This window comes from Trypanosoma cruzi, genomic scaffold (genome assembly GCF_000209065.1).
Source record: "Trypanosoma cruzi strain CL Brener 1047053516255 genomic scaffold, whole genome shotgun sequence".
Lineage (NCBI taxonomy): Eukaryota > Euglenozoa > Kinetoplastea > Trypanosomatida > Trypanosomatidae > Trypanosoma > Trypanosoma cruzi.
In genome coordinates this window covers 39802-65909 of record NW_001849381.1, presented here as the reverse complement: position 1 = coordinate 65909, position 26108 = coordinate 39802, and the positions used below count along the sequence as shown (strand labels likewise).

At 54.2% G+C, this 26108-nt stretch overlaps 3 protein-coding genes and 6 pseudogenes across 3 annotated transcripts, besides 14 other annotated features; 6 read left to right on the top strand and 3 right to left on the bottom strand.

Moving 5' to 3' along the window:
- Positions 1-8272: part of a sequence feature (areas not merged during assembly with more than two copies in the genome that could not be assigned to a particular haplotype) that runs on past the window's edge.
- On the bottom strand, positions 704-1111 carry Tc00.1047053506133.101 (annotated as a pseudogene).
- Positions 1863-1910: a sequence feature (T-rich).
- On the bottom strand, positions 2257-3063 carry Tc00.1047053506133.80 (annotated as a pseudogene).
- Positions 2657-2736: a sequence feature (GA-rich).
- Tc00.1047053506133.75 lies at positions 3599-4264 on the bottom strand (annotated as a pseudogene).
- Positions 3771-3822: a microsatellite.
- Positions 4812-9502: a mobile genetic element.
- Tc00.1047053506133.68 lies at positions 8169-8819 on the top strand (annotated as a pseudogene).
- Positions 8273-8340: a sequence feature (haploid, Esmeraldo-like haplotype).
- Positions 8341-9136: a sequence feature (heterozygous, Esmeraldo-like haplotype).
- Positions 9137-9418: a sequence feature (haploid, Esmeraldo-like haplotype).
- Tc00.1047053506133.61 (mucin-associated surface protein (MASP), putative) lies at positions 9354-10550 on the top strand (the record flags this gene model as incomplete). The annotated part of the gene is made up of 1 exon (XM_813256.1): positions 9354-10550. The coding sequence occupies one exon, from the start codon at positions 9354-9356 to the stop codon at positions 10548-10550; it is 1197 nt and encodes a 398-aa protein (XP_818349.1).
- Positions 9419-10024: a sequence feature (areas merged during assembly that could not be assigned to a particular haplotype. This can correspond to areas where the two haplotypes were merged or to regions with more than two copies in the genome that were merged during assembly.).
- Positions 9544-9729: a microsatellite.
- Positions 9758-10164: a microsatellite.
- Positions 10025-26108: a sequence feature (areas not merged during assembly with more than two copies in the genome that could not be assigned to a particular haplotype).
- Positions 10983-11041: a sequence feature (AT_rich).
- Positions 13173-17905: a mobile genetic element.
- Tc00.1047053506133.54 (mucin-associated surface protein (MASP), putative) lies at positions 18825-19751 on the top strand (the record flags this gene model as incomplete). The annotated part of the gene is made up of 1 exon (XM_813255.1): positions 18825-19751. The coding sequence occupies one exon, from the start codon at positions 18825-18827 to the stop codon at positions 19749-19751; it is 927 nt and encodes a 308-aa protein (XP_818348.1).
- Tc00.1047053506133.30 lies at positions 20281-21261 on the top strand (annotated as a pseudogene).
- On the top strand, positions 22317-24119 carry Tc00.1047053506133.10 (annotated as a pseudogene).
- Tc00.1047053506133.5 (hypothetical protein, conserved) lies at positions 24640-25158 on the top strand (the record flags this gene model as incomplete). The annotated part of the gene is made up of 1 exon (XM_813257.1): positions 24640-25158. The coding sequence occupies one exon, from the start codon at positions 24640-24642 to the stop codon at positions 25156-25158; it is 519 nt and encodes a 172-aa protein (XP_818350.1).

Here is a 26108-nt window from a genome sequence, read left to right as displayed (position 1 = left end):
ACGGCGGCAGAGGCAAGCAGAAGAAGCAGCGGACAGGGACAAGCAGCAGCAACAATGTCATCACCGGGAGTCAGGGGCGAGGCCTGCCTGCCGTCCGTCTCGCTGCTTCGATCCCTGCCGCCGAGAGAAGATTCTCGCGGTCTGTCAGGGCATCCCGGACGAATTCCTTCTCTCTGGCGACGGATGCTTCTGGGGAGCAGCCGTGCCCACATCCTTCGGTGGTGTGCCGCGACCGGTCCCAATGCTCTCTGGATAGGGGACGGATGCCCCTAGCAATCCTTGTTCATTAGATGCCGGTGAAACCGTCCTGCTCCACACACCCTCTCTCCTCGCCATCCCACGGAACCACTGGAAGCAGGCTGCCGCTGGTGGCAGATATCGTGCACACCTGCGTGTGGCCACGGAAAATAGCTTTTCCCTCGTCGTAGGGCGGAGCAACCCACGTAATCATCGCCTCGGCCGTGCATGGGGCACAACGGGCGTTACCCTCTTCAGTCACTCTCAGACGCACCCGCATGCCGAGACACCGCAATGCCGCATGCATGACAGCACCGAGATGTATGTTTCTTCCGGGTCCCTCGCATCCGTCGTGTTGGTGGGAGGCGTGTCCAGACACCACGAAGCGGGCTTGTCCCCAGGCACCGCAGACAAACATTCTCCCTTCCAAATAACAGCGGCAGCATTTCTCACATCCAGTGCGGGATCAGTGATGGGGCAACGGTCCATCGGCTGTTTTGCTGACCCTTCATGGATAATTCCACACCAACCACTGGAATACCAATCCAACGTGCAGCGTCTGGCAAGAACGCCCGCTTTTCAGAACATCTGGGGATATTCACTCATGTTCAGTGCGGAGCACTTCCTCTGCAGCAGCGCACAGCACGAATTCCTTCACCAGCGCATCGGCTCCGCCATATCCCACTTCACCCTCATGCAGCCCAGGTCAGCCGGTGCGGCCAGCGTCAGCTCCGTGCAGTAGACGGCACAAACAATCGGTGACATCCACTCATCCTTCGCGTGGCGCTGCGACCAGTGCGACTCCAGCGTCCTCCCGTCCCCATCGCCATCCTGCAGCTCCATGCCATCAATGTCGTCGCAGTCGTGGTGCTCCTCGCAGCCATCACGGCAGTCATCGAGCACACCACCACCGACAGCACCATGTCAGCATTGGCAACACCAGTGGAACAATGCCCAGCATGCACCGTGAACCGAATGCAAACGCTGCCCGTGGAAATGGGGGCACAATGAAAGGACCCTCCAGTGGCTGCACGAGCAGACGATCCGCATGCGGTTTGAAAGCAGCAGGGACAACTTCATTGTCAAGAATGATCCCGTGCGCAGAGGATACAAAGTCACCTTCACACTTGCAATTGCTATTCAATGAATTCATTGCGTAGTACCTCTCTGAGATCCAATACTTCCCGGTATCATCCAGGTCCCTTGTGGATACGTTGATGCGGATGGGCATCCGTCCCTCCCAATGACGGTGTATGGCTGCAGCGCACCCACTGCTCAAAAAGGGTGCGTCCCTCACAACGACGCGGATCCAATTCGTGCTGTCGGCACGCATAACATATTCAACAAATCGAGGATACGTCAAAGTGACAGCAAAGCACCCGCTGGCGATCACACCATAAACACCATCAAATGCAGCAGCACCAGCGTCTCAAACTAATGTGGGATGTAGAGCAAGTAGGCAATTGATGTGGGTGTTAAGCAAATATTTCGTGGCTCGCTGAAGCAACAAGGACCGATTGCGTGGGAAGAAACAAAGAACAGGAGAATACAAAAGAGAAAATTCAGCCATCCGCACTTTAAGAAGAAAACCAACCAATGAAAGTAAAATGGTTGCACCCAACCACAAAAGAAGCAAAGATTCAAAACAAAAGAGAAAAAAAAAAAAAAACAAAGCTGAAGCGTGGGACGACCAGCGCACACACACTCTCATTGCTCCCGTAAAGCAAAACACACACACAGAGGGAGAGAGAGAGAGGTCGCCCACTCAAGGCAATAAAAACAAAACAGAAACAGTTACGGTGCTCCGCCCATGCAGCCAGGCAGGACGGCAGCGGTGCGTGTCGTGCAAAAGAGAGCACCAACGGGCCTGCATGGGTGTGCATACATATATACAATGGGCACATTATTGTGTGTGCCTCGTGGGGTGAGGTGAGGGCGAGAGTCCATGCAAGGGGACACACACACAGAGAGAGAAGGACGAGTGTGTGTGCGGGCGGTGCACGGCTCTCTCCCTCACTCTCACGCGGCCACCACCGCAGCAGCCGCACACGCAACAACAACAAGAAGAAGCAAAAGAGGGGAGGTGGTGTGGGAGACCGCGGTGCTGCCGTCGCTGTCGCCAGTCGTAGCCGTTGTAGTTTTCATGGCTGCGGCCGTCACTGGTGTTTCTTTCGGATTGGCATCTTTATTTTGATTTTGTTTTCCCTCTGCTTTCCCTGCAACATCAGCTGCTGGATCACCGTCTCCAGTTGTTGGTGTGCTGTTGGGATTTGTTATATTCGATGCTCCCTCCGCACCAGAAGGTAAACTTGGCTGCTCTTCAGTGCCTGCTGAGATCCCCTCTGTGGTGCCGTTAACAGCGCCTTCATGCTTTTTCTCCTCTCCTTCCTTCTTATCGTTGCTTTTTTCTTCTTTCGGTTCCCCCTCTTCCTCTTCCTCTTCCTCTTCCTCTTCCTCTCCCTCTTCATCATCGTCTTCCTCTTCGTCATCTTCTTCCTCATTTTTACCTTCTGTATTTTGAATCATGCTGTCCGTCGTTGGACTTGCCGCTTTTGATGCTCCTCCGGGTTGTTATGGCTGTAATGAGTTAGCTGGCTTTTCCGGTAATTCTGACGCCTTTGCTGTGGGTTCTTTAGGCGCTACCGGTTTACTGCTTTGGTCAACATCTCCAGCGACAACCTCTTCTTTCTTTTGAGTGCTCTTTTCGGGCAGAGTTTCCAGAGAAGGTGAAGAAGGTGTTTCAGATGGTTCACCACCGCCGGCACCGCACCACAGCACGCAGAGGGCACACACCAGCAGCACACGGCCAGTCATCATCATCGCCATCACTCCTGTCACTTGCGTGTAGCCTTCAGCACAAACTAACAACACGTCAACGCAGAGTGAAAGCAAAAAAAGAAGAGACAAGTCACACAGTAAAATACAGTGACAAATGGCAGCAGCCCAGAAGCAGCAAAGCAGTGAAAGGGCAAAAACACACACAACGCCTCACAGCAAGTAAACAGAGAAAACACACGAAGCAATTAGAAACAAAACACAGGTAAACAAGCAGCAATGAAGTAAAAATGTAAAAACACACACAAAAAACAAGGGGCTGCACAGCATGGCTCCAGTGTGCATGAACCTATCCTCAAATGTGATTTCACGTAAACAGTTGTGTGCGTGCCATGCGTATGAGTGTGCCTGGGATGCGTTCAACGTGGTGGATGTGGGGCAAAGCGCGGACCACACAGCAGGGCAGAGGAAGCAAATAAAGCGAAACACAATCACCATTTTCTCTTATTTATTTACATCGGACCACAGTAGAAGCGCACAAATCCTCGTGATTGAGTGCTGGCACGCACAGCCCGCACACACCTCTTCAGCCCACAGTGGTGTCCGCCAGCGCGGACACGGCGAGCAGCAGCGGGGCACACACACACGCAGAGCTGCTGAGGCTGCCGTCGATTTCGCGAAGACGTGACGGTGCGTGGGAAGTCGTCGTGGTTGGAGCCTCCGCATTCATGGCCGTATCACTTGGTGCCTCTGGCGCAGTGGTTGTTGTTGTTGTTGTATTTGTGGTCGTTGTGGTTTTCGTGGTTGGTGCCTGCTCCTTAACCTCTTTACCGGCTAGTGCCACTTCTTTATTATGCTCCCGATTTACATCTGGCTTATCGGAATCACCTGTTGATCCTGGTGAAATGATATTTTCTTCTAATGCCCCTGGCTGACCAGACGCACCTCTTCCATCTTGCAAAGTGGGCGCTCTACTTGGTCCTTCTCCTGTACCTGTCGGAGATGAAGTTGCTGACGCAGAGACGGTCTTCGATGATCTCTCTGAATGAATGGCCTCCTTATCTGAACTCTGTTCATTAACTTCCGTGCCTTTTGCTCGTGCATTGTCGGAATTGTTTGAACCCACTGAATCCTGGGGCGTTGGAGTTTCTCCAGCTTTATCAGTTTTATCTCCACTCCCTGCCGCACATACAGACGGTCAGCAGCACAGGGCAAGCACCAGCAGGGCGCACAGCAGACGGCACGTCATCATCGTGAGTGTGGTCGTTCAGTGGTGTGGAGCTGATCTGCACAGTGAGGAAATGGAGAGCAACAGGGGAGACGAGAGGTGCGGCAGACACACACAGAGGGCACACCACATGAGGAGAGGGCAGCAGCCAGGCATGCACCGTACGCCGCACACCACGCACGACACACAGATGGAAGAGGGAGAAGCAAACAGGAGCGGCACACAAGGCTCCACCGCATGCACATACGGCGAGAGCGGTCCGTCGTGTCTGCATCCCTCACGGAGGGTACGCACACACACACGAGGAGGTGCAGCGCACACAGCAACACAAAAGCAAAGTAACAATAAAAAAAGAAATCCCCACACACCACGTGGATTGTTGGCCCACGGGAATCGCAGCCAACATTCATCGCAAAGCAACTTGTTGTCTTGTTTTTGCTGTATGCTGTTACAATAACGAGTGAGTAGCGCAAGGGCTGCCCGTACAAAAGTGGCAAGCATTCCGTCCAAAACGTGCCGTCGTGCGGGCTGGGGCACTCCCAAACACTCGCATTCCCAATTGCCAACGACGGGGGCATTTCTGCAGTGGATGAAGCGAATTCTTTCGTGGTCCATCTCGAGTACCCGCGGATGTGCTTCCTGCGTGTTTTGCCTGCTGGCATGCTTAGCGACTTCGGTGGCGACCTGTGCGCGAGGCGCCTGTTAAGATGACGGTGGCGCTATTGCGGCATCCGCATGTGAGGCCTTCCCAAACTATCGGAACGCCAGGCTGAGCACGTCGGGCATGCGCCCTCATACTGTGGACGGACGAGCGCACTCTGCCGCAGGTTGGGCAGGAGAACTTCAATCCGCCGCTCGCTGGTCGGCAAGGATTTGCGGCGCTCACGTCGGGAAGAGGTTCCGGCGGAGGCAGCGGCGGGCCAGTCTCCTCAGTGAGGGAGGGACGGCACCACCAAAACAGAGGGTTATTTGTGATACGGAGGGCACGCGCAGGCCTGTCGAAGAGTGGGCAGGAGTCGCACCGTGCCTTTGCGCAGTGCCGCCACTCGGGGCACGATGTCCGGGCCGTGCCAGGAATAGAGTCCCCGCCACACCGACAGGTGCCTGTCATACGGCGCACGCGCCCTTCCTTTTCTTCTGGGCATCCCTCCAGTACGGTCACCTGACTGCAGTAAAAAAGTCCACGTGCCAGATTGGGCCGCCCTCCTGCGGGAGGGATCGTGCAATCATGGCCTCGTCGTCAGCGGCCTCATTGCGTGGGATACCGCAGTGCGATGGAGAGAACGTGAAGTCTACAGAGCGACCTCGCTGTATCAAGGAGAGCAGCATAATCCAAATCTCTTCAGTGACGTAGTCTCGCACGGCCAGTGGAACGACGCGGGGTGCCTCAATTGCCGAGAGGGAGTCTGTTGCCACCAGGATTCGTGTGGGCGATTGGGATATTTCCAGACAAAAAGGTATGAGATGTATAATGCCATTTTCAGTGGCAAGGCACTCTGCTCTATATGAGTATGCGAGCCTGCCAGCTGCTGCACGATGGACCTCCACAGGGAGATCATTTGTCGTGGTGGAGCCATACAATAGTGCAGCGGATCCAGATGCGAGTTCGGAGAGAGAGGAAGAAACGTCTGTCCATAATTCAAAATCAAAATCTCCCAGAGAGGAGTAAATAGAATCAAGAGCCGTGCGCTTGACGTCGTCAGAGGCGTCTTGGGCAAAGCGTGGCTGATAAATTCCACTTTATTGCAGCGCACAGTGTCCCAGGGGAAAATACGATGTTGAATAGGAGGAGCGCGATTGTGGCTGTGGGGTATCCCAATAATATTACATACGCGGCGCGATCCATTAATAACAGCATCCTCGGAAGCGGGATTGATGTCGCCGCTTTTCACGCATGGACGGCGGCATGACCTCCAATCATATTGCGCCACACACTTCCTTAATACATCGGAAAAGTGTAAGGCGTTCGTGTTGTGTGGGTGCAAGAAGCCAGAGTATCCTCCGCAGCGGTGCTGGATTGGCGGCCAGGTGGACAGAAGTATCCTTCGCTGATGCGCGTGGGCCGGACACGGTGCGATTGCCTCGCCGCTGTGGTGCGACGCACTGTGGACGCACCCAACCAGAAAGTATCGCGTGGTGTGCTGGGTCGCACCAGCCTCTGCACCCAGCCGCAGCTGATGGCGGCGTGGCACGGTCCGCATCGCAGTCCAACTAAAGCATTGTTTTTTCATTTGCATTGTGGTGTGTGACGAAGGCGCGTAGGAGCTTCCCGATGTGGTTGGAGACTTGCGATTCTGAAGAATGCGTTGCAGTTGCACAGCGTCGTTTTGAGGAGAAGGTGAGTGCCTCCGCATTAATCAGCAAACAACATCTCGGATGACAGCAGGAGGTACTGCGGTTTCTCCTTTTTGTCGCACAGCGAATTTATTGGACGGTGTGTTTGGTTGGCAGCTCTTGTGGGAGAAGGTGGGAGGCTGAGGGCATTAGGACTGAATTCATTGAGTGGCAGCATTCCGCTGAATTGCGGCCAACCGTGGCAGCCTTTTGAGGTTTGGCAGCTGTCTCTTTTGCTTACTTCCCACCGCAGCAGGTGGATAACACCGATCCGAGGAACATTTGTTTGACCGCGTGTGAGCTGCTGCCGTGCGTGGTGCATGGACTATTTGATTGCGTGGGGAGGTGCATTGGAGTGACGAATACTTCTGTTTGGCGTGTCGCGGTGTGTTGGAATGATGTTCGGAAAACATGTGAAGGTGTTGTTTGTGATTTGTGTGTCCTCTCTGGTGGAGCCGACATGTGTGCGGGATTGTGGCATTGCTGGCTGGCAGCTCCACGTCACTTTTCAGCATTTCTGGATGTGCTGAGGAATGACGGCTGGCGACCAGCGTGTTGGTGCTGCTGGTGGGAATAATTGCATGAGGAATATGCCGTTTTCCCCTCCCCTTGCTGGAGCCGATGAAATGGCACGAGGGCACCGGCTGCAGGCTGCCTGCCAGCACGTGTGAGCAGCGGATCCATGCACGCACCGACGCTCATCGCAAGAGCGTGTGCGATCACGGTGGCCTTTTGTGGCGTGCTTTTGTGGACGTCAGCCTATCGGAGAATGTGTGAAGCAAACGGCTGACTGCACACGAGGAAAATAAGTGCGTGCACTGTGCCGTGTTTCATCGTCGATGGCAGAGCGGCAGGAGGCCTGTGCTGGCAACTGAGATCTTTGCGTCGCGAGGGATGTCGGTGTTGATTTTGGATTGTCGAGGGTGAAGTGATTTTGCTGCTGCCCGTGTGTGTGGCCACTCCGGCGGAGGGCGGACACAAAAGGGAGGGATGCAGGCATGAAGGCTTACCCTCCGCAAAAACACGAACAACATATGCAGATATCTTCCACCCTCCAAAAAGAAACAGAAATAAATAGTTTCCTGCACTCTTCCATTCCTTGTGCTCATTTTTGAGTGTGCTGCTGCTGCTGCTGCGGTGCCCGGCCTGTATGAAGTTGTGTGCGCTGAATATGAACGAGGGCCAAAGACAACTAAATTATTTTTGCGATGAATATTGGGTGGACTTCCCGTGAACCAACAATCCACGTGGTGTGCGGGGATATCTCTTTTAATTGTTACTTTGCTTTCTGTTGCTGTGGGCGCTGCACCTCCTCGTGTGTGTGTGCGTACCCTCCGTGAGGGGCGCAGACACGACGGACCGCTCTCGCCGTATGTGCATGCGGTGGAGCCTTGTGTGCCGCTCCTGTTTGCTTCTCCCTCTTCCATCTGTGTGTCGTGCGTGGTGTGCGGCGTACGGTGCATGCCTGGCTGCTGCCCTCTCCTCATGTGGTGTGCCCTCTGTGTGTGTCTGCCGCACCTCTCGTCTCCCCTGTTGCTTTCCATGTCCCTCACTGTGCAGATCAGCTCCACACCACTGAACGACCACACTCACGATGATGACGCGCCGTCTGCTGTGCGCCCTGTTGGTGCTTGCCCTGTGCTGCTGCCCGTCTGTGTGCGCCGCAGACATTACCCGACTGAACCACAAACCGAGGGCAAAGGCGCCAGCCTGCCGTCCACTACATCTGGGATTAAGCCTAAGTCTCAAGATCATGTCGAAGCAATTCAATTGACCTCTCCAGAAGAAGGCACTAGTCTGGATCCGAGAGCTGACGTCGATGTGTGAGGAAAGGCAACCAGTCCGTCCGGTGCAGCAGAGGGAGAACTTCGGAGCCGCGGTGAGTCAGGTTCACGGAGCCAGGAGTCCGGTGCGGCACAGGGAAACACCGCCAGTTCATTGCCACCTGCACCAGCCACTGAGCCTAGCAAGAAAACTGAGACAGATCCGGGGGATAAAGATAATTCTAAAAAGATCGTGACGCCTGAGAACACCTCCGAGACGACCACCACAACAAAAGCACCAACGACAACCACCACCGCGTCCGGGGCAACAAGTACTACGACCACAGAGGCGCCAACCACGACGACCACCCGCGCACCGTTACGTCTTCACGAAATCGACGGCAGCCTCAGCAGCTCTGCGTGTGTGTGTGCCCCGCTGCTGCTCGCCGTGTCCGCGCTGGCGGACACCACTGTGGGCTGAAGAGGTGTGTGCGGGCTGTGCGTGCCAGCACTCAATCACGAGGATTTGTGCGCTTCTACTGTGGTCCGATGTAAATAAATAAGAGAAAATGGTGATTGTGTTTCGCTTTATTTGCTTCCTCTGCCCTGCTGTGTGCTCCTTGCCGTTCCCTGTATCCGTCACGTTGAACGCATCCCAGGCACACTCATACGCATGGCACGCACACAACTGTTTGCGTGAAATCACATTTGAGGATAGGTTCATGCACACTGGAGCCATGCTGTGCAGCCCCTTGTTTTTTGTGTGTGTTTTTACATTTTTACTTCATTGCTGCTTGTTTACCTGTGTTTTGTTTCTAATTGCTTCGTGTGTTTTCTCTGTTTACTTGCTGTGAGGCGTTGTGTGTGTTTTTGCCCTTTCACTGCTTTGCTGCTTCTGGGCTGCTGCCATTTGTCACTGTATTTTACTGTGTGACTTGTCTCTTCTTTTTTTGCTTTCACTCTGCGTTGACGTGTTGTTAGTTTGTGCTGAAGGCTACACGCAAGTGACAGGAGTGATGGCGATGATGATGACTGGCCGTGTGCTGCTGGTGTGTGCCCTCTGCGTGCTGTGGTGCGGTGCGGCCGATGGAGCTGTTGTTTTTTCTGGTGGGGACGACAGCATTCTGAAAGAATTATTTTTTCCAGTTACGAGATTGCTGTTAAGACAAGAACAAAGAGCAGCAGAAGCAGCAGCTGACGCACAGGCAGCAGCAGAAACAGCAGCAAAGGCGGCAGCAGCAACAAAAGCAGCAACAGAAGCAACAAAAAGAGCAGCAGAAAAAGCAAAAGAAGCAGAGGCAGCAGCAGAGGCAGCAAAGGCAGCAGCAGAGGCAGCAGCAACGGCAGTAAAGGCAGTAGACGCAGAGGCAAAAGCAAAAGCAGCAGCAGCAGCAACTGAATCAGCAGCAACAAAAGCAAAAGCAGCAGCAGAAGCAGCAAAGGCAGCGGCAGAGGCTGCAGCAAAGGCAGCAGCAGCAGCAGCAAAGGCAGAAGAAGCAGAAGCAGAAGCAAAGGCAGCAGCAGAGGCTGCAGCAAAGGCAAGAGAAGCGGCAGAAGCAGCAAAGGCAGCAGCAGTGGCAGCAGCAGGGGCAGCAGCAGAAGCAGCAAACGCGGCAACACTAGCAGCAAAATCAGCAGCAAAAGCATCAGCAGAAGCAGAAAAAGCAGCAGCACAAGATGAAACAGAAGAAGCAGCAGCAGAAGCAGCAGCAGCAACACTAGCAGCAACATCAGCAGCAAAAGAAGCAGCAGAAAAGGCAGCAAAAGCAAAAGCTGCAGCAGAAACAGCTGAAGCAAAAGCAACAGCAGCAGAAAAAGCAGCAGCAGAAAAGGCAAAGGCAGCAGCAAATAAAGCAGAGACAGCAGCAGAAGCACTGCGAGGTACAACAGTCGGAGAAGAGGAGGTAAAAACAGCAATACATAGTCAGGATAATTCAGTCGAACACCACTCTGGAGAAAAACAAGAGCTTCTACAAGAAGAAGAACCGGAACGACAAGAAAAAGAACAGCATGAAAAGCAGCAACACCAACAGCATGAACATTCCGCAGGAAATGGTGAAAAATCCGCGAAAGACGAAACTGCTAATGGAACAAATGCAACCGCAATTAAGAACGACAGTGACAGCAGCACCGCGGTCTCCCACACCACCTCCCCTCTTTTGCCTCTTCTTCTTGTTGCGTGTGCTGCTGTTACTGCGGTGGTGGCCGCGTGAGAGTGTGAGAGAGAGCCGTGCACCGCCCGCACACACACTCGTCCTTCTCTCTCTCTGTGTGTGTGTCCCCTTGCATGGACTCTCGCCCTCACCTCACCCCACGAGGCACACACAATAATGTGCCCATTGTATATATGCATGCACACCCATGCAGGCCCGTTGGTGCTCTCTTTTGCACGACACGCACCGCTGCCGTCCTGCCTGGCTGCATGGACGGAGCACCGTAACTGTTTCTGTTTTGTTTTTATTGCATTGAGTGGGCGACCTCTCTCTCTCTCCCTCTGTGTGTGTGTTTTGCTTTACGGGAGCAATGAGAGTGTGTGTGCGCTGGTCGTCCCACGCTTCGGCTTTTTCTTTTATTGTAATTTTTTAAATTTTTTTCTGTTTGCTTTAAAATTTTTTGCTGGCCTTTTTTTCTTATTTATTTGAGCGTATTTTAAATTTAATTTAATTTGTGCTTTTTTTCTTGTTTTAAATTTTTTTAAATTTTTCTGTTCTTTTGTTTCCTAATCCCTAATCCCCACATCTCTCCTTTTCTTGCTTTTGGGGCAATCACTATGGACGTTCTTTTCTACTCTTCCCTCTTTTAATTGTTTGTTGCTGCACTCTTCCTGTGAGGGGTGCCGTGTGTTTCCGCCCAACTGCTCCACTCGCACACCACCGACACGCTCATGACGACGGCCCTGTGCGCCTCGCCTGCTGCACGCATGAGGAGGGGCCGCGACGAACGGCGCGCTGAGGGAGCCGTGACGTGTGGGCGTGCGAAGAGGGCCTGTGGGGCGGAGCACACATTTCTCTCCCTCTTGTTTTGTTTTCTTGCGGCCAGGGCTGGCAGACACCCGCAGTGCCACACACACAGCCACACCCTGCCGCCGTGTTTTTCTTTAAGGATTTGTTTTGCTTTGCGTGTTTATTTCATGCGGTGGCGCACCCTTCGGTGTCGGCCTCGTGAGCATTTCTCTCCCCTCCGATGATTTCTTTTTCTTTTGCTGCGCTCACTCTCCCGATGGAGTGACGCGACTCCCGTCATGTCTGCGTGCTTCTCTCAGTTCCACACACACGAGTGACTGTGCTCTGCGGGCCGCACTCACGCGCCGATGAGAGGGATGAGGGGAGCAGCAACACGCAGATGACCCCATGAAATATAAACGATGTGCGGACACGCGGAGGGTCAGACGGTTGAAGCACACGTAACCACCTTTTAATTTTCTTTTGCGGGCAAAATACATACAGACAGTTTGGTGTGGCCACACGGCTGCCAGGCGATCTTTTTCTTATTTTAAAATTTGTGTGGAGCAGTAATGGACGATTTCTTTTCATTTATAATTATTTTGTGTGGTGGGGTTTACATAAGATGACGGGGGACGTTTTTTTGTTTTCAATACATATTGTGTGAATTGCCGCTGCTTGGGCTGCAGTGCAGTGATGAGTTTGAGCGGTCTTCTTGTTGTTTCCGCTATGCGTCTCCGCTGTACATTTTGTGCGTCCCTCCACATACTCTGCTCCCTCTTTTCTACGTCTTTGCTTTGTGTTTCTGCAGGCACACACAACCACACACACAAGATGCACATTGCAGTGGATTTGAATGCACCTTTTGTAGTGCATGCTGGCAGTTGCGTGTGGCGGCTGTTGTCTTCTTCCGTGGCCATGAGGAGGGGGAGAGAGGGAGTGCACCCCGAGTCTATTTTCCTGTGGGTGTGATGCACCGCGTGTGACTGCGCTGAGTTGGGCTCCGTGTCCCATTGATGGCGGGATGGCAGGAATTTTTGTGCCGCGTGATGGATGGATGAGGGTTCGCTTGCTCCGTGTGCGTTGTGTGGTGGCCGCGGGGTTTTTGCCATTTCCCTGGGGCTGCGGGAATGAGCTGGGGGAGATGGTGGTGGATGTCTTCTCCTCCTGCATGGTGGGTGGCTGCTGGCGTTGTGTGCCTTCCTTGCATGGATGCCGTCTCGTGGTGTGTGGACTGTGCGGCTGGGCCTGCTGCCCTCTCCTCATGTTGTCTGCGCTCTCTCGCTGTATCCGTTGTGCTCCGTCCCTCTCCCTCTCGTTCCATTCCTTTCCTTCCGTCTCACCGATCAGCTGACTGGCACCAGCGACTCCGCTACGGGCGATGATGACTGCGATGGTGACGGTGCGGCGCCGTGTTGGTCCTTGCGCTCTTGTGCTGCTGCTGCTCGTCCGTGTGCGTGACGGCGACAGGAGACGATAACAATGATAACAGCCGTCCTCCCAGCCCTGAGCTAGGGAAACCGGATCCTACAAAAATATGCCTGGTGCATTACGGCTATATGGTGGGGAGACCGGTGGGCCACAGACAGAGAGTGGGAGAGACAGCGAGGAGGGTTTGAGAATTCCGGGACCTTCGTTGCCAAAGGAAGCAGGCACAGCCATCACTGGACAGACACGAGTTCCACCAGAGTCACTGAGTTCGGCTAGCGATAATCCAGAGCCACCAGGTTTGGCAACTCAGTCTCCACACACACACAAGGTGCGACCGGTATGTCAGATGCACAAAATAAAAAGGCGCAGTAAAATACACGAGGCGATGAGAATCATAAGGCACCGACATCAAATCAGAAGATCAAAATGCCAAATACGACCACCAATAAGACTACAACAACGCTCTGGGTCAGCCGGCCACCTCAACGTGGTGCCAGGGTGCAGCACTCTTTGCTAGGGATGAAGCTAAGCGCCTGCGGCCCATCCGCTGCGCGCGGAGAGGTGGCGGACGCCGAACAAGCGGGTCGGAAGGGCACCAGATGGAGCCATTTACATGGCTGCCCGCGGAGCGGTATTTTCATCCGCTGCTGAATTCCATCGGCGCTTATCAGCGCTATACATACCGTTTGCGTGCCGTATGTGACGCGCAACAACAAAAGCTACCGCTAAGCGGAGACATTGAGCAGAACCCAGGCCCCATAGCAGTACTCCAGATGAACGTTTTTTTGCCTCACGCCGTCAAAACTCGCAACATTAATGGCGCAAGGAGCAGACATAATAGCCATCCAGGAGACTTGGAAGTCGTCAGAGCAGATCACCAGCATGCACACTGGAGATTATTTGCTCTATGCACAGTCGCGCATCGGCAATGGAGGCGGTGTGGCGGTGCTGGTGCGTACGACTCTCCGCTCCAAGCGTATACCTCTCACCATCCCTCAGCACGACACCAGCCTTGGAGTGGTGGTGGTCCAGGTTGCTCTGGACCAGAACCGTGATCTTATTGTAGTGAGTGCCTATATGAGACCACCACCGCAACTAACGCAATCCTTCAGGCGGTTAGTAAACTGCCTTCCAGCCTCGTCGCCGCTCCTGCTGTGCGGGGATTTCAACATGCATCACCCACAGTGGGAGCCATTCTTGGAGACTTCTCCAAGCGAGGTTGCTGCAGAATTTTTAGAACTGTGCACGGATGCGGGACTCACCTTGGTTAACACCCCTGGTGAGATCACGTATGCCCGTGGCACAGGAGAAAGATCCTGTATCGATCTGACATGGTCAAAGCATTTGACTGTGTCGGATTGGTCAGCTTCTGTGTCGCCGCTTAGTGATCATTATATGCTGACATTCACGCTGCATCAGGCGTTTAAGGATACCATACCTTCGGCACCTAGGATATTCCACAGTTGGGGGAAGTGCAAGTGGGATTTATTCGTCAAGGACTTCGACGCACAACTTCCGGCATATGACTATAAGAAGCAGTCCACCGGCATTAAGGCTTTCACGAGAGCGCTTATAACTTCGTATCGACGACATTGCCCCCGCGGCATGCACAAGGACGGTCCCAGGCTTTGGAACGACACTCTCATGGAGGCAGAGCGGATTGCTACCGACAGCAAGGCCCGCTATCTACAGTCACCGACGCCCGACCGTGAGGCAGAAATGCAACGGACAAGGAGTCAATTCTTCCTCCTACTCCGAGAGCGCTTGCGCAACACGTATCTACGCCGCATCAGCAAGTTAAATCCAGGCGAGCCACTCGCATGGAAATACATTTCCGGACGAAAAAAGGCATCACTTCCACCTCCAACATCAATTTTATTAGGATATGGTCAACACACTTACAAAACAGCAAGGAGAGCAGCGAATGCTCTCAATCGCATCTTCTTTCCATTCCACCCCTCTCACAAGGCAGTTAGGCCTTCCAAAGGCATCAACAGACAGAGTACATCTTTGAACATTGGTTCTTCACTCTTTTTGGACCAGAGAACAACAACGAGTCTGCCGCTACATTTACTTCAGGTTCTTCACTCTCATCTAGTTCTGAGCCACAGGATAAAAACGAAGCTGCCACCACATCTGGTTTAGTTGCTCGTCTTCACTCCCCTCTTGATGCACCTTTTAATTCTACGGAACTGCTTGCTACGCTACGTAATACGCCGTATGGCAAGCCCCCGGACCGGATGAAGTCTGCAGTGAGGCACTGCGACATATTTCGTCAAAGGGCCTTCGATTCCTTCTTCGTTGCATTAACCGCAGCTGGACGACCGGTACGATTCCGGCTGAGTGGAGACGCGCTACCATCGTTCCACTCTTAAAACCCGGCAAGTCGCCGGAACTGCTTGAGTCATATCGACCCATCAGCCTTACCTCCATTGTGAGTAAGGTTGCTGAGAAAATGGTACTGAAGGGATTGCTTTGGGTGTGGACGCCACACCCCCACCAGTATGCATATCGTAGCATGCGTACCACGACGATGCAGCTGGCACACCTGATACACGAAGTGGAGCATAATAGAAATCACTATTTCCAAGTGAGCCTTCCCAAGAAGAGCGGTATTGGCAATCAACTCCACTACAGACCCCATCGGACCCTGCTGGTGTTGGTTGATTTCAGCAAGGCCTTTGACTCCATAGATCATCGAGTCCTCAGTCGCTTGCTGGCTAATATTCCGGGGGTGAATTGTAGAGGGTGGCTTAGAAACTTTCTATTTGGTCGCTATGCGATGACACGAGTTGGCCGCAGACACGGCGATCGGCGTCCCATGCTGCGAGGAGTTCCTCAGGGGTCCGTGCTGGGACCGTATTTGTTCTCCCTTTACGTACACCCACTTCTCAATCTGCTGAACAGCTTTGCGGGTGTCACAGCAGACATGTATGCGGACGACCTCTCTATTATCGTTAAGGGGCAGTCCCGGGAAGACGCCATTCCCACTACCAACATGGTTCTTGAAAAACTGCATGCGTGCAGTCAGGAAAATGGCCTGGCCATTAACCCGTCAAAGTGTAAAGCCGCTTGGTTCACACTATCCACGCACACGGAGTCAGATTATGATCGTGAAGGAAAGTGGCCCCTGGTAGTGGCTGGATGTCAAATCCCAGTCATGACCATGGGGGCATCGCGAACTACGAAGCTTCTTGGCATGGATCTCGATCCGCGACTGACGCTAAATGTGGCGGCCTCCAAGCAATGCGCTGCCACTTCGCAACGGATATCGCAGCCACGCTGCATAGCGCACAAAGAGGCGGGACCATCTCCACATGACCTACGCACGTTCGTCATTGGATACGGTGCTTCCAAATTACGCTATGGCAGCGAACTCATATGGGCAGTGGCGACGGATTCAGCGAAGAATGAGATGCAGAAGACGCACGCAACTCTGGCACGCATTGTCAGCGGAGTTCCGAGCACTGTCGACCCGGAATCCGCGCTACTGGAGGCTAATATGCCCCGCTCCACGTCCTTTGCCTGCGCGCGCGGCTCTCAATATTTGAGAACACACGCGCATGTCAGATGGACTGGATGCGGAGACCCCCGCCTGAGCCACCACCTCGCGCCGGTTTCCGCATCTCGCCGTTATCTTGGGACGAGCTATATGCCTTCGTAGACGCATACACAAGGGACTATGGCATCACCGAGAGCTCACCACGCGAAGAGCGGTTCTTTCGCAGCTCCATTCCTCCCTGGTTTGCGGCATCCGCTCACCGGGTCACCATCGGTGTGGAACTTCCGATAGACCACTCAATAACTGACGAGGAAGAGCTGATAAGGGAAAAGCGCAGAGTCAGCGAGGAGGCTCTGGCGCTGCACAGCCATCGTTCGTGGATACTTGCGACCGATGGCGGTGTCGACGTTGCCAAGTCAGCCGGGGTTGGAAAGCTCCTTTCATCCCTCAACTCATCGGAGATAATAGAAAAGGCCAGCATAAACTGCGGTGCACGCCCATGCAGCTACAGGACGGAATCCCGTGCGCTGCTTCTAGCCCTAGAGAAGCTGATGATCCCCCGTATCCGCCACAGGCGTAAAACCCTGCTTGTGGTTACGGACAGTCAGTCTCTTCTAGCGGCTCTAAACAAGGGCCCGCTCAGTCAGACAGACTGGACGGAGGATCAGATCTGGCAGCGTCTCCTGACACTGACGTGTGCTGGCTGGTCCGTGCACCTGCAGTTTTGTTACGGACATTGTGGAGTACATGCTAACGAGCTTGCAGATCAGCATGCGACGCAGACTATGGCAACTGGACAATACACGGAGCAAGGAATCGCACCTTTATGGCATACGGATCTGCTGTCATGTTTGACTACCCAGCTCACCAACAAGTGGCGTAGTACCATTCGTCAAGACACTCATCGCTACTTGCTTTGCGGCACAAGGCCATCCGATCTCAGCGGTAAGGACCTGATCACTCAGGAAGTCCTACACCGTCAGGAACTGGTTCACCTCGCTAGGGCAAGGTGCGGGGAATCTGAGCTCTGGGGCCGACTATACTGGGCCGTGAGAGATTGCACGAACCAATGCCGTTTCTGCAACATCTCACCGGAACAGTCTGCATATATGCGCTCCAACAACGATCCAACTGCACCGGGGACGGACACTGTTCCCCCGTCGACAAGGGATGAAGACGTCTCTCCAGTAAGGAGACGGACCCTCACACGCCGTCGGAAGGAGAAATGTCCGCACTGTGATTCTACATTGACGGGATTCTCAGGTCTCGTCAGTCACTGTCGGTCATTTCATCCGGAACATCCTCCACCGCTTCCCGAGCTCAAATGTGATTTCTGCAACATGGTTTTCCCCACACGGAGAAGCACCGCACCGCACAGAAGTCGCTGCGCACACAACCCAGACGCCACACGGCATCGAAACAGCCGTGCCAGGAGGCGATCTCTGCTGCCGCAGGATCAGCCTGCTTCCACAAGCACGCCAATTGGCCCGCAGGAAACCTTGCACCATCTGCTTCTAGAATGTCCAGGCACCTTGGCTGTGCGCCAACGGCTGGGCATTGAACAGGACCTTCGCCTCGGAAAGTTCTCTTAATGGCAGTTGCTTCACAGGAAACTTTTGTCGCTGCTCGACCACCTCTTCGGCACCCAGATGGCATTGTATAGCTAGACGCGCTGGTAAGAGTAGGAAAAAAATGTAATGACCTCATGACGTCCAATACCACCGATGTGTACGGGCGATGGGACTGTATCCATGGTCCTTGAGCACACTCCCCCGCCACTAAGGAGCCCACAAACAGCGGTGCGTGCAGCAGCGCCACACAGACCACATCTTCTTTAAACAAAAAGATCTAAGCGAGCAGAGGAATCTTTTTTGAAGGTGACATGTCCTTCCCGACGGTGAGCAGCGGCGAACGCATCACCTCGTGGGTGGAAACACCACTGCTGCCTCTGCTTTTGGGACTGTGTGTGGTTGTGGCAGTCTTCTGAGCCACGGAGTGTGGCGTTGCGACTTCTCACGGAGAATATGCGCCGCGTTCCCTGCGGGCTTTCTTTTTTTGATGTTCTTTTTAATGTTGTTTACATGGAACAATGGGAGTACCTTTTTCTTTTGTTTTACTTAATGGTCAGTTGCTGCGCACCGTCATGAGCGAATTGTTTTCCCTCTTGATTGCTTCTGTTGCCTACACGCGGTACAGGCCCCACGGCTGTGCGTTCCACGGACGACACAAAAGGAGGAGTGGAGAGACAGGCCGGATGCCGCATGAAATGTGTGGGATGTTGTGTGGGCTTGTGGAACAGTAATAATTTTTTCCTTGTGCAGGCACTGTACGCATGTACATATAAACACAGTCCTGCTTTGCTGCATGGCGTATGAAATGATGATTCTTCTGAAGTGTATTTTTTTTTTGAGGAGGAGACTCCTGTTGGGCACTCAACTACTCTTTTTGTTTTGGTATTGCTTTTTTACTTCTGGTGTGCAGGTCAGTGTGCGTTCCTCTGCTGGGCTGCTGCCGTTGTTTACGGTGCGTGTTATTTTCTCTGCCTTTTGCTTTCACTCTACGTTGACGGGGAGTTAGTTTGTGCTGAAGGCCACACGCAAGTGACAGGAGTGATGGCGATGATGACTGGCCGTGTGCTGCTGGTGTGTGCCCTCTGCGTGCTGTGGTGCGGTGCCGGCGGTGGCTACGCGTGGCCCTACAAGGAATGTGAAAGCGATAAAGAATCCTGCCTTAATCACAGTCAGCACAAGAGTGTATATAACAGTTCAATTCGATCTCGGTATTTGGGTGAGACGGATTCGACATCTACGGGATTGCTTGGTTCTTCCACTGGTTCGACTGGAAGTGGCGGTGACGTCTCACGAAATGGTGCAGGCGGAACCACGAACTCCGCAACAGATTCACAGAAGGGAGGTGCTCAGTCCTCTTTGACTCCATCCCAACATGCGTCAGCCTCTTCTGGCGACTCTTCTCGATCCAAAGAATCCTCTGAGAAAACTGAAGAGACTCCTGGTCCTGCCCCAACCTCCGACAATGATGGCGATGGAGGCCCGAACACAGCCAATCAAGCCCATTTGACTGGTGGTGAGAAACTTGACAGCGGCCATCAAACCGAAGACGGAGAGACGGACCCCAATTTGCCCCCTGAAGATTCGAAGGACGGTGAAGACACCCACAGCTCTCCCACGCCACCTCCAGCCAATAAAGCAAATCTACCCAACGTAACAGCAGAAGGAGAAAAGGCACCGGCGGTGTTGACGAGACAAGAAGAATCGGATGGAAATCCAGAAGCAGAACCAGAGAATGAACAGCACAGCTCTGCGAGTGGCGTGTCAGTGCCGCAGCCAGAAGTAGCACAACAAGGCGAAACTGAGGATGATAATACGACGGAAAAAACACCAGACGAGGCCGCAGCTCCGAAAAATGGCACAGCGACGCTTGACGACAGTGACGGCAGCACCGCGGTCTCCCACACCACCTCCCATCTTTTGCTTCTTCTTGTTTTTGCGTGTGCGGCTGCTGCGGTGGTGGCCGCGTGAGAGTGAGGGAGAGAGCCATGCACCGCCCGCACACACACTCGTCCTTCACTCTCTCTGTGTGTGTCCCCTTGCATGGACTCTTGCCCTCACCTCACCCCACGAGGCACCCACAATAATGTGCCCATTGTATATATGCATGCACACCCATGCAGGCCGTTGGTGCTCTCTTTTGCACGACACGCACCGCTGCCGTCCTGCCTGGCTGCATGGGCGGAGCACCGTAACTGTTCTGTTTTGTTTTTATTGCATTGAGTGGGCGACTTCTCTCTCTCTCCCTGTGTGTGTGTTTTGCTTTACGGGAGCAATGAGAGTGTGTGTGCGCTGGTCGTCCCACGCTTCGGCTTTTTTGTTTTCTTCTTCATTCTTTTACTTGTGTTGTGGTTGTGTGGACCTTTTACACGCTTTTTCGATTGGCAGTTTGGTTTGACTTTGGAGACTTGAATTTTTTTTGTTTCATATTGTTTCTATTCTTCTGAGAGTGTGTTAGCCTCTTGTATTCTTCTCAAGTCAATTAGCTTTTCTTTGGCTTATGGCATGCGTCATTTGATCGACGCCACCCCACGGTCTCCAGCGCTGCTTCTTCTGTTTGTGATGATCTTTGCGATGTGATTTGTCAGCGGTTGCTTTGTTGTCCCCCTGAAGTATTCCTGATTTTTTGACGATGTATTCTTCTCCGACGGCGAGGTCGATCCCGGTTACGGTGGGGAGAATGCATCTCAGGGCGCTGGATGCGTTGCAGTTGTGGAGCTTCGTTTGGAGTAAACGATGGGTGACCGTCCGCATTAAGGTTCCATCAACGGACCCGTGTGACAGCAGGAGTCACTGCGGCTTCTCCCGGTGTCACGCAATGAATTCATCGAATGACAATTGCGAGTGTGAAGGTGACGTTGTATCCTCTGCGCACGGGATCATTCTTGAGAATGAAGTTGTCCCTGCTGCTTTCAAACTGCATGCGGATCGTCTGCTCGTCCGGCCACTGGAGTGTCCGTTGATCGTGCCCCCATTTGCCACGGGCAGTGTTTGCAGTCGGTTCACGGTGCCTGATGGGCATCGTTCCACTGGTGCCCCCAATTCTGTCATGGTGCAGTGCGTGGCTGCGGCGCCGGGTGGTGTGTGGGCACAGCCGTTCGTCACGCTGGAGGATGGCTGTCCCGTCGCTGGTGCCATTCACATTGCCCGGCCATTTTATTTCACGGACGCATCGCCACCCGCATCGCCGCGCACCTGGTGGCCATGCTGTCGGGTTCACCTGCCCGCACATGGCCAGCCGCAGCATGGCGATGAACGTTGCCTGTGTGCGTGGCGGGGCGCTGTCGGTGGTGGTGGACTCGACGAATGCCGCGATGGCAGCGAGGGAGCACCACGACTGCGACGACATTGATGCCAGACGTTGCGCGTCGTACCGGTATTCCCGCGGTTGGTAATTGGGGAGTATCCATGAAATGTCAGCGAAACACCCGATGGACCGTTGCCCCATCACTGGTCCCGCACTGGATGTGAGGAATACTGAGGGTGCTATTTGGAGGGAAGAATATTTGTCTGCGATGCCTGGGGACAAGTCCTCTTCGTGGTGTCTGGACACGCTTCCCAACAACACGACGGATGCGAGGGACCCGGAGGAGACATATTTCAGTGCTGCCATGTATTTGGCATTGAAGTGCCTCGGCATGCGGGTGCGTCTGAGAGTGACTGAAGAGGGCAACGCCCGTTGTGCCCCATGCACGGACGGAGCGATGATTACGTGAGTTGCTCCGCCCTACGATGAGGGACTGTTAGTTGCCGTGGCCACGCGCAGGTGTGCACGATATCTGCCACCAGCGGCAGCCTCCTTCCAGTGGTTCCGTGGGACGGCGAGGAGAGGGCGTGTGTGGAGCAGGACGGTTTCACCGGCAGCTACTGAACAAGGATTGCCACGGGCATCCGTCCCCGTTGCGGAGAGCATCGAGACCGGCCGCTGCACACCACCGAAGGATGTCGACTTAGCAGCTCCTCAGAAGAATCCATCGCCAGAGGAGAAGTGGATCCGGCCAGGACGCCCCGACAGACCGCAAGAAGCTTCTCTCGGCGGCAGGGACCGAAGCAGCGAGAAGGACGGCAAGTAAGACACGCGTCCGACTCCCGGTGATGACACTGTTGCTGCTGCTTGTCCCTGTCCGCTGCTTCTTCTGCTTGCCTCTACTGCCGCCGTGGCAACACTCTATGGAATTGCGGTGTGGACGGCGTTGCGCTGCGAGGCGACTGCGCTTCCTCCTGCGTGGCCCGCACTCAGCATTGGATTTCCAATAGAAAAACATCTATTTCAATGGGTGCCGTTCTCCATATGCATGTGCTGTGTCAACTCCGTTTGACTTTTATTTGAGATTGGTTGTATTTCCGATGCACACAGCTCTTCTTGTGTTGGTTGCCGATGTTGGGCCACTGTATGGTATTACGGCGTTGCTTGTGTGTCTGTTAGATTTTCTGAGACGCATATACACACACCGGTGCGAGTGGAATGTGCACACACAAGACAAACACACACACATATCGAATCACATTGTCTGTGTGAATTGTACTTGACATATTATGCGGGCGGATTGGTGCGGTCAAGGCCGACGGAAGAGGGGCAGCTGTGTGAGCCCAGCAATGGCGTTTGTGGTTGTGTGCAGGATCATATATTCCATCAGATGCTTGACGCCGTTCATGGATCGTTTAAAGTTTTTTCTGCGATGCCCATGCTGCGTCTGCGCTGAGCTGCTCACTGCGTCTTCATGATCTCATGGAGCACGGCGTGACGCTGCTCGAGAACCCCCTGACGCCGCGGCAGCCGATTATGAGTAGCCCTGCGCGCTACTTTTTTGCCGTGGAGGATGCGTCTGTGAGCCGCGTGGTTGAGGATTGGATGGCAAAGGTCCCGCACAGGGATGCACACATCTTTGCGTTGGGGTACACCCCGCATCGCAGTCCTCAGCAACTGGTGTGGGTTCGGATAGCGCCGAGGGCGATGCGTTCCAAGGTCATTATGTTAGACTTCACCGCCCCTGAGGTGCTGGTTTTCCACCTCAGCATGCAGAATGGGTTCCCTCAGCTGCTGTCGCCTCCGAATTAATGGTCCGTTTTGGATGTTGCGGCGTCACGTCCTGTGGCGGCTATTCACGCCATGAACAACGGTGTGCCTGTTATTCGCCAACAAAGCAGAAGCAGCATCTGCCATGGGTTTGCTAGGAATTTCTTTTAGAGGCTTGCCAAGCTCTGCTACGACGAGCCGGATTTCACTTAGGGGCGCCGACAGCTGCGGCAACCCGGTGCGGATCATCGTTGATTGGGGCTGTGTCACGGTGACGCCGCTGATGCAACAACGCACATGTCGGTGTCTGCTTGATGACCTGATGCCGCTGGAGAATAACTTGTATGAGCAGACCTGTAGGAATCGTCTGGGTGTGGACTCGAAGCGGCAGCAATTGCTGGATGAAGAAGATGTGTACTGGTGCTCCTACCGTCATTGATTCCTTGCGCAGTGCATGGAGGAGCTTTCGGTGGCGCTGAAAAAACTCCACGCGTATCACCCGGGATTGGCGCATGGCGTGGAGCCGAAGGCCAAGCTTGCGGAGTTGGGCAGTGCGGTGCGGGCTCCGCCGGAGTTTCGGGAGAGGCAAGCCAGACTGTCGCTGCACATCGATATTTGCGCGAGGCTTGTGGCACAGTACCGGGAGAAGCGACTGGCGGAGGTGCGGGAGGTGGAACAAGACATCGCCGTTGGGCACCAACCCTTCAGGAAAAACCTGGATGGCATGCGGCACCTGACGAGAGATGCCGCGATGCCCCGGCCAGTGCGTCTGCGTCTTCTGTTGCTTGTGACTGCGAGCAGCACCGACGAGTTGACGGAGGCCAAGAAGCAGCAGCTGATCCGAGACGGTGGACTGACGCCCGACGCCCATTTGTTTGCGAAACTTGAGCATCTGACGAGGAGGGCCGGGAGCGTGCAGCAATACAGCACGGCGTCGGCGCAGGGCGGACGGAGCACGAGTGCCTCTGCGAGCAACGCCGCGACGGACGAGGATCCGCTTCTGAAACAGGCCTGTATGATGATGGAGACGGGCAGGAATAGGACGCTGCGGGTTGGGCTTTCGTTGTCATCGGTGCAGCGCGATCATGTGATAGGGCCAAATGGCGCGAGTGGTGGCCATAACAGTGGAGCAGCAGGAAAAACGCCGGGCCATTTCAAGGGTGTGGTGGCAAAGAGGAGAATCATCCTGATCTGGGTGGTGGTGGTTGTGGTGGGATGATTGCCCTCACAACTCCTCAGCGCATTGTGCTGCTTGTTTTGTGTGGTGTGGCCTGCAGCGAGAGGCGCCCGGTCCATGAGATATCCAAAAGGTATGGCCGTGAGGTGGTCATTGGGGAGCTTCGCTGCCGCGTCCTGAGGTGTGTTTGTGCAGGGACTTGGCACCCCACGGCACTGTGACTCACTGGCGAGACACGCACAGGAATGCATCAAGGGCCAAAGAGTGGGAAGTACACAAACACACACGACTGAGGGTGTCTGTGGGAATTGTGTGCGCTTCTTCCTGCATTCAGTTCTTCTCCAAGAAGTGTTCCATACGATGCGCGTGTGTGTGTTTCAACGGCTGCGCTGCTTGCCTTTTGCTTTTGTTTTCTTGTGTGTGCGGTTGCAAGTCGTTTCTCTGCCACTAAGAAGGCGGTTAAAAAAGGAAGGACATTTGTGGGGCATGCACCCACGGCTTCAGTGTTCATCCACTGCTGCCGACTTTTTTGCCGGGGCATTTGTGCACGCTTTTCCCTCCAATGTTTATTTTTTTTTTACACAGGAGGCAACGGGTGGGCATTCGTGAGTGCTGCGGCGGGCTTTTGTTGCCCTCGCCGGGACGCGCCTAACGACGGCAGCTCCATGACTTTGTGCACAAAAGAAATGGGACTTTCTCCGGATTTTCACCGCAGGCGCATGCCATGGACGGCCGAAAAAGAGTGTGTGCCCGGTGTTGTTCGTAACTCCAAGGAAAAGATGGTGTTGGATGGCGCACGACGAGTGGATGTGGAATGTGTCGACCGTGCATCGCAGGTGTATCCGCTGGAGGCATTGCGGGCAACTGTGGCCAGTTACGAGTACAATACATTTAGACAGAAGAACATTTTAAATTGGTCTCTCAGGCGGAATCCAATGTACTCGGGCAATGGGTTTACCGCGAGGATTGGCAGGAGGGGACGCACGACGAGGACGCCACTCGCGTCGCCATTCATTTCCGTCGCCACGGCAGCAACACAGCCTCATGAGACTACACTCCTTGCGGATTTTCCGGGGTGGCATGCACTGTTCTGTTTGGCGTCTTTGTTTCCCCATCCCGAGCGTCGGTGCAGGCTCCCTCGTCGATGCAAGTTCCTATCGATTGCGGACACACCCATTGATTGATGCGGCCGACACCCCAGCCCATTGCTGGTGCTTCTGGCATGACTGCCGCACCGCCCCAGCAGCTGGTGCAGTAAGACTGGGGACGAGAACACGGCAGAACAAGTTCAATCGGATGGTGCTGGCAGCCCTGTCAGCGTCTCGCCGACTCCAACGACCTACCCACACCACCAGCGAGCACAGAAATCGACGGGAAAGGGAAGGCATCAACGGACTGTCAGGACACCAATTGTCTTTTAACATCACTCCTAGTCAAGCAACCGTAGGAATTAACGACAACATCATTCACCAGCAATGAGAAAGGAACAACGACCACCGCCGACAGCGACAGTAGCACCGCTGTCTTCTACACACCACCTCCCCTCTTTTGCGTCTTATTTTCACGTTTGCGTGCTGCTGCTGCTGCAGTGGTGCCCAGGCCTGCATGAAGTGGTGTGCACTGAATATTAACGAATGCCTAAGAAAAATGAATTGTTTTTGTGATGAATATTGGCTAGCCTTCCCATGGACCAACAATCCACGTGGTGTGCGGGGACATCCCTTTTTAATTGTTACTTTGCTTTTGTGTTGCTGTGTGCACTGCACCTTCTCTTGTGTGTGTGCGTACCCTCCGTGAGGGGTGCCGGCACGACGGACCGCTCTCGCCGTGTGTGCATGCGGTGGAGCCTTGTGTGCCGCTCCTGTTTGCTTCTCCCTCCTCCATCTGTGTGTTGGTGCTGCGGCAGGGCTGTGTGTGTGTGTGTGCCTGCTGCCGTGGATTGGGGTGTGTGTCCTGCGTGGTGTGCGGCGTACGGTGCATGCCTGGCTGCTGCCCTCTCCTCATGTGGTGTGCCCTCTGTGTGTGTCTGCCGCACCTCTCGTCTCCCCTGTTGCTCTCCCATGTCCCTCAGTGTGCAGATCAGCTCCACACCACTGAACGACCACACTCACGATGATGACGTGCCGTCTGCTGT